General features: G+C 42.0%; 1 protein-coding gene across 2 annotated transcripts; it reads left to right on the top strand.

Annotated features, from left to right (window-relative positions):
* The first annotated feature begins 634 nt into the window (after window positions 1-634).
* Window positions 635-5,518, top strand: mrpl27 (mitochondrial ribosomal protein L27). Of its 2 annotated transcripts, none has more exons than XM_084938444.1 (4): window positions 635-739; window positions 1,248-1,376; window positions 1,838-1,905; window positions 4,811-5,518. In XM_084938444.1, exons 1-4 carry the CDS (start codon window positions 700-702, stop codon window positions 5,015-5,017), a joined length of 444 nt encoding a protein of 147 aa, XP_084794570.1. In that variant the 5' UTR covers window positions 635-699; the 3' UTR covers window positions 5,018-5,518. The 2 variants fall into 2 exon arrangements, with proteins under 2 accessions (XP_084794570.1, XP_084794569.1); XM_084938443.1 differs by having other exon boundaries at window positions 651-754.
* Window positions 5,519-7,437: the final 1,919 nt, after the last annotated feature.

Genomic DNA, 7,437 nt, shown 5'->3' with positions numbered 1-7,437 from the left:
GGTTTTACAAAATCCAAAGGAAAGTAGGAGAAAGGAGACGCACAGGAAGGAACAGCATAGAGAAGATCACATCTTTGACTTGGGCATACAGGTTTAAACAGCACAGTATTTTTAATAGGATAGCATTATACAGGAAAATATGACAGCAATAGAGAAGATGAGACCATAGAGCGTGATTTAGTGCATTATCGGAAATATGAGGTTGAGAGAAGACAGCTAATCCAAAAATTTGGTTACATGAAAATGAAACTGGACTTTGTTGATTTATTTCAAAAGAGCTCAAGAAGTGTCTCAGCAGGCCATATTGTGCTCTTTAACACACCATGGGTTTTTGTTTTTTTTAGTAATTTCGGTCCACACTCCATACCAAATGGTGGCGGTAATGCACCGTTTCGTTGTTTGAAAACCGCCAACAGAAATAGCAGAAGGAAGAAGAATAAGTTGTTTTGGTTTTTTTTTTCCAACAAGCCTTTATTCAACATATGTACAAACAAACAAAGGCATCTATTTATCAACTGAAATCACGTATCTTAACTGCAATGCAGGTTGGACAGGTATACTTATATGTTCATTTAACGGAAGAGGAAGTAGCGCATTTTGGTTTCTATTTCGGACTTTTCTGTATTTCTTGAGGAACATGAACGTAGCAAAGGTAAACGGATGTGACGTGGGTGAATGACGTAGGCAACATTGCTCAAGATGGCTACGCTGGTGTCGTTAATGGTCAAGTCCAGAACAGGTATCAAACATTTCAGTGAGTGCGGCAAACTTTCAAACGGACATTACAGATTACTGCTCACACGAGCACCGAGTGGCTTTGAAGTTTGAGCAAGTGCTTCTGTCGAAGTGTAACTTGGCAACCACTGTGTCCTAACTTGTCTGCATGTGAGGTAGCGCTGAATGTCACGATGCAGATCAAATGAAGAGCGAATAGGATTTGTTCTTTAAAAATATTAACGTACACTTCACTGTTGACAGTGTTATTGCAATTTATTGATTCTCCTCAGTTCTGCTAGTTTAAGATACGTGGGACATGTCTCAATAAATGCAATGTAGATCATGTTCACTGTAAGCTAACCCTGTGTGTTGATGGAAGACCTCTTACCACTAGGTAACAGTCAGGGCATAATAGTGGGGCAATATCATGTCCTACATATAGATTTAAAAAAAAAAAAAAGTGTCACGTGCCGAAACTGGATTTAAAGCGAAAAAAACTCAAGTGAACGCGCTTGTTTTTCTGATTTCAGGTTTGTTGGTACCTGGTCAGCTCTCTCTGCTGGACTCGGTGAGGTTTGCGTCTAAGAAAGCCGGCGGCAGCAGCAAGAACCTCGGAGGAAAGAGCCCTGGAAAAAGATATGGCTTCAAGAAACAAGATGGTAGCAGCAAACAATTATATCCATATATTTGTATTCCAAGTTAGGACCTGTTCTAGCCTGCAGTATTGGGATGTGCAGGTGAAGTTAACAGGATGTGGGACAGTTAATGTATTTTTGTGCTTTCCATTAGTTTTTATTAGCATTTAGTTTTAATGTTTGCTTGTGGGGTTTTTTTCCAGAATGGGTCCGCTCAATTCAGTTTAGTTTATATTGGTTTCATGTTTAGCTTTTGTTATTATGATATGAGCAGCATTTGTCAGACTGAGAAATTCAGAAGAATGCAGTGATACAGCAATACAGACACTTGACACATGTATGTACTGATGGCTTCTAAAACTGGTGGCATTGCTGAATTTGACTTTTCATAGTGTAAGCAAGAAGTGTATACAATAGCTAGAATTGGCATAAAAGGTCGGGGCTGGAATTTATTTTTTATTTTTTCCCCCTCTTCCGTGTGGTAGGAAACTTTGTCCATGCTGGTAACATCCTTGCAACACAGAGGCTGATGCGGTATCACCCAGGAGCTCATGTAAGTTGCACACTATCCAAAAATGTTGGTGTGATGGACTTTCAGCCTAGAATTAAAAGTTTCATCTTAACACCACACTGTCAACAGTTAGTTCCATGTGGCACTGTGAGCTGTAGGGATGGGTATCGAAACCCGGTTCTTGTTGAGAACCGGTTCCCACTGTTTCAATTCCTTGGAATTGTTTGCCATTTTTGCAAACAATTCCCTTATCGATTCCAGTCGCCCCGAATGACGTCACCACGTTGCGGAGCGTCATTTACCTGGCAGGAAACACGGCGCCTAAGCGGCTCAAACGCTCAAAAGTTTGGTTATACTTTACAAGAACGGATGACAACAGGGCAACTTGCAATACTTGCAAAGTAGATATTTCATTTAAGGGAGGAAACACTACGAATATGCAAAAGCATTTGCTCACAAAACACGCGATGACCTTAAATGAATATCGTGTTTTTAATTCCGCTCCAGACTCGTGAATCTCAGCCCAGCAGAAGCGGTAACGGTTTCACGTCCTCTCCCGTTAATGCGGCAGGTAAATAATCAACAGTGTATATTATGTTAGCGCGATCTGCCTTATTACAAAACCTGCCATTACTGTGCATTTAGGTGACCATGATGAGAGAGACAGACAGAGTCTGGCAGTTCTCGCTGCAGTCTACCGTTAGCGTCTCCTTTCAGGCCGGGATAGACCAATGTCACCGAGCAGTGACTAAGTTTGTGGTCAAAGGCTTGAACCCATTTGCCACAGCAGATGCCCCGATTTTCAGTAAGTGAATGTGTTTAATTGTAGGCAGGGACATTACTGGATATTCTTGTGTAATTGCTACAGAAGAATATTTATTTTATTATTTTACATTTACAATTTTTTTTCCTGGGGACCCTGTGACACCCCATTGAAGAGCCGTAGGCTGGATCTGAGGAAGGTGTGAGGAAGCAGTTTAAGAATCTGAATGCTCGAAAAGCTCCCGGCCCAGACGGTGTGTCTCCTGCCACCCTCAGACACTGTGCAAACGAGCTGGCCCCAGTGTTTTCTGGCATTTTCAACTCCTCACTGCAGGCATGTCATGTGCCTGCCTGCTTCAAGTCCTCTACCATAATCCCTGTCCCCAAGAAACCAAGGATCACTGGACTAAATGACTACAGACCTGTGGCTCTGACATCTGTGGTCATGAAGTCATTTGAGCGCCTGGTTCTCTCCTATCTCAAGACCCTCACGGCCCCCCTCCTGGACCCCCTGCAGTTTGCATACAGAGCCAACAGGTCTGTAGATGACGCCATCAACATGGCCCTACACTTCATCCTGCAGCATCTGGACTCCCCAGGAACCTACGCCAGGATCCTGTTTGTGGACTTCAGCTCTGCCTTCAACACCATCCTTCCAGACCATCTCCAAGGCAAGCTTTCCCAGATGAATGTGCCTGATCCCATCTGCCGGTGGATCACTGACTTCCTGACGGACAGGAAGCAGCACGTGAGGCTGGGAAAGAATGTCTCGGACTCCCGGACCATCAGCACCGGCTCCCCTCAGGGCTGTGTTCTTTCTCCTCTGCTCTTCTCCCTGTACACCAACTGCTGCACCTCCACCCACCAGTCTGTCAAGCTAATCAAGTTTGCAGATGACACCACCGTTATTGGACTCATCTCGGACGGGGATGAGTCTGCCTACAGGAGGGAGGTTGAACGTCTGGTGTCCTGGTGCAGCCACAACAACCTGGTGCTGAATGCCCAGAAGACAGTGGAGATTATTGTGGACCTCAGGAAGCACACAGCCCCACTCCCCCCCATCATCCTGACTGACACCCCCATCACCTCTGTGGACTCATTCCGCTTCCTGGGTACCACCATCACCCAGGACCTGAAGTGGGAGCCCACCATCACCTCCGTCATTAAGAAAGCCCAGCAGAGGATGTACTTCCTGAGGCAGCTGAAGAAATTCAACCTGCCAACACGGACGATGATGCAATTCTACACTGCAATCATCGAGTCCATCCTCACCTCCTCCATCACCGTGTGGTACGCTGGAGCCACTATCAGGGACAAACAGAGACTGCAGCGTGTTGTGCGCTCTGCTGAGAAGGTGATTGGCTGCAGACTCCCATCTCTGCAGGACCTGTACACCTCCAGGACACTGGGGCGTGCAGCTCGGATCTCAGCTGACCCTTCTCATCCTGGACACAGTCTGTTTGACCTGCTCCCCTCAGGCAGGAGGCTCCGGTCCATTCGCACCAGAACCTCTCGCCATAAGAACAGTTTCTTCCCCTCTGCTGTTGGACACATGAACAATAACCGTATGACTGTTCCCACCACCAACACATGACCCTACGCTGTGTTCACTGCATCATTCCATGTTTGGCACTGATCACCACCTGCACTCATGTATATATCATGTATATATCTATCTACTTAGCACTTTTAATTCTTATTCTTATTTTTTTTTTTTTTTTTTTTTTTTTTTTTTTTTTTTTTTTTTTTTTTTTTTCTCATGTCTATTTAAGCGTTATTTATGACAGTATGTTTGCACTAAGCACCGCAGCAATTTCCTAATGTTGTAAACCTGTTCAACATTTGGCAATAAAACCCTTTCTGATTCTGATTCTGATTCTGATTCTGATTCTTAAGATCTCGCTGTTGGGTTTGTAAGGCCATGTTACTCCTAAATTTCTATCTTGTTCAAAGAGAAGATATAAAACAAATTTCTAAGCTAATCGACCTTAGTGTTCTCCTTTTTTAAAAAGAATCGATAAGAGAATCGATAAAGAATCGAATCGTTAAACGGAATCGAAAATGGAATCGGAATCGTGAAAATCTTATCAATACCCATCCCCAGTGAGCTGTGGCAGATAGTGAAGAGCTGGTGTAACTGCTTTTCATCTTGTTTCACTCCTGGTCCTTTTTCCTTGCCCTGAAGGTTGGAATGGGAACCAACAAGACACTCTTTGCTCTGGAGGATGGCTATGTCAGGTTCACTAAGGAGGTCTATGTCCCACCACCACGGAGCCCAGAGGCTACTCAGGTCATCACCAAGCTGCCAAGAGGAGCCGTCCTCTACAAGACCTTCATCAATGTCCTTCCAGTCAAGCAGGAGGGTAAATTTAAGCTAGTGGACATGGTCTAAAACTGAGCACATAGAGCTCATTCATATGTTGGTCAGGATTGTTTAGGATTCACCCTGACTTGGATTCCAGGGATTTCAAGAGGATGGCTGCTGACCTCAAAGATCTTTCCTGGGATCCCTGGAGTTACACGACTCTCTCAGTCTGACTTATAAACAAAAGTTTGGGTCAAACTCCCAGAGAATTTTACAATTTCTTTACAAAACAGAAATGAAGAAAGACATCTGTTGTTTCATTCAGTATAAGTCTTTGAGACGAGAGTTAAAAATGGTATGAATCCAATATTTCATGGTGTCATTCCAGTAGTCCATGATACAGGAAGTGTGATGAAAATAAATGTACAGTACATGACAAGTAAAGTGAAGAGAGTAAATTATAATTGTAAACTGGACTCAGTTCACACAGGAATTCCCATCAGACTGAACTGAGGCATCATTGCTGTCATACTGAATATACATATATTTAGTGTATTAAAGTTTTCTATGTGAAAGTCTTACATTGAATGAGTTGTGTCAAGAGCCTTATTGTGTTTAAGTGCTGTGAGTTTTCAGAGTAGAAAAGCACTCTACAGGTACCCATGTAAGTTTTTAAAGGGGCAAAAAAAATCTATTTCTAGACATTGCACAAAGTCGTATAGGAGATATAACTTGTCTGCATTTGTCCTTACTCTTTGATTGTGAATAGGCTTCTGTTTACTGACAGAGGGATCTGCTGCTATTGTTATAGTTGTGCAACAGGGTCAACTATAGTGTCCTTACACCAGGTAATTGAACATGCCACCAATTTTCTAAGTAAATATATTTCTAAAGGTTTTAATGACATTAAATTCTCACCAGACGTCAGTATCAGCTCATCCGCTCCAATCATACAAAGGAATCAAACCATAAGTGTCAATAAATTATGTCTAATAATGGAAAAATGACACAGGGAAAGTGTATTAAACACAGAAAAAAGAAAGGAAGGTGTGAAAAGTCATGACACCAGCTGAAATCTATCAGTGATTAAAAAACAATCCTGCCACTTAGTGCAAATTAATATCAGCTGGTTCAGTCCCAGGTGATGGCCTTAATAAGGTATCTCGTTACCAAGGTTTCATGATGGGCAAAACCAATGAGTACTTTCAAAATCTTTGGAACCTTATTATTGCAAAAAAAGAAAGAAAACAGTAAGTACCTCAACCACCATGGCTTGTGTGCATGCTCACCATGCAAGACTGAGAAAAGAACTGAGAAAAAGCAGGTTGAAAGCTTGCTGAACAACATTTAGACAAACCTGTGAAATACTGGGAGAATATAGTCTAGTCAGATAGGACCAAAACTGAACTCTGCATGCTGTAACACACCAGGTTTGGAGGTCAAAGGAAACTGCATAGCACCCTGAAAACACCATATCAGCAGTGAGGTTTGGAGGTGGGAACATCATGGTGTGTGGTCATTTTTCACCATGGCACAATGGAAGAAAGGCTGAAGGGTGGACATTTAAGCAAGAGAATGATCCCAAACACAGACAAGGAAACTCTTGTGGTTTCAGACAAAGAAAATAAAGCTGCAAGAATTACCCAGCTAATCATCTGACCTCAATCCAAAATCTATGAAAAGAACTAAAGCTCAGAGTTCATAAAAGGGGCCCACAGAACCTGACTGTGGACAAATGAGTGAATCCCACCTGAGCAATGCATGGGACTAACCTCTCCATACAGGAGGCATCTTAAAGCTGTCATCACCAACATACGCTTTTAGTATTAAATACATTTCAGTAAGCGTTATCAGTACTTTTCCAGTGTCATTTCTCATTAATACACATGATTTAATTTATGGACATCTATGGTTTGATTTCGTTGCATGTGTGGATTGGATGAGTTGAGAATTTCAAGTCAATAGCACATTTACAAATATACTCATCTGGAAATCTGGTGACACGTTCAATGTTCATTTTACTTGCTGTATATACTTCTTTTCATCCAATGCCTAATTCCTAGTATCACTAATCTAGAACCATCTTAGTAATGGTGTGATCAGCATTAGGACAGAAAAATATGTAAAGGAAATATGGTGCATTTACTCCAATAATTAATTAACCAAGAAGTGTCACAAGTGGAAAGTAGGTGGTTTTGTTTATAGCTTAAATGTAACTAGGTTCATTAGAATTGGATAAAATCAAACAAACACTCATTTACCCATAGAACCATACTTTTTAATATGCTAGAGAATGTTTAAAATGTTTATAACAGTATGCCTAAAATATTCTCCTATATGTGGACACTTGCAGAATGCAGGGAAACATGCTTTTCTGACCCAGAATCATTTGCACAGCTTTACATTCAGCAAAACTGTGAAAGGAACAATCTTAAGTATGGTGGATCAGTTTTATGCAAACTCCACAAAACAGTGTTTACTGTCTGATGGAAGCTGGAGTACTAAAA

This window comes from Perissodus microlepis, chromosome 8 (assembly GCF_051167445.1).
Source record: "Perissodus microlepis isolate ML-2025 ecotype Zambia chromosome 8, ASM5116744v1, whole genome shotgun sequence".
NCBI classification, from domain to species: Eukaryota; Metazoa; Chordata; class Actinopteri; order Cichliformes; family Cichlidae; genus Perissodus; species Perissodus microlepis.
The sequence above is the reverse complement of the archived record's forward strand: the minus strand, read 5'-3'. Positions and strand labels throughout refer to the sequence as shown.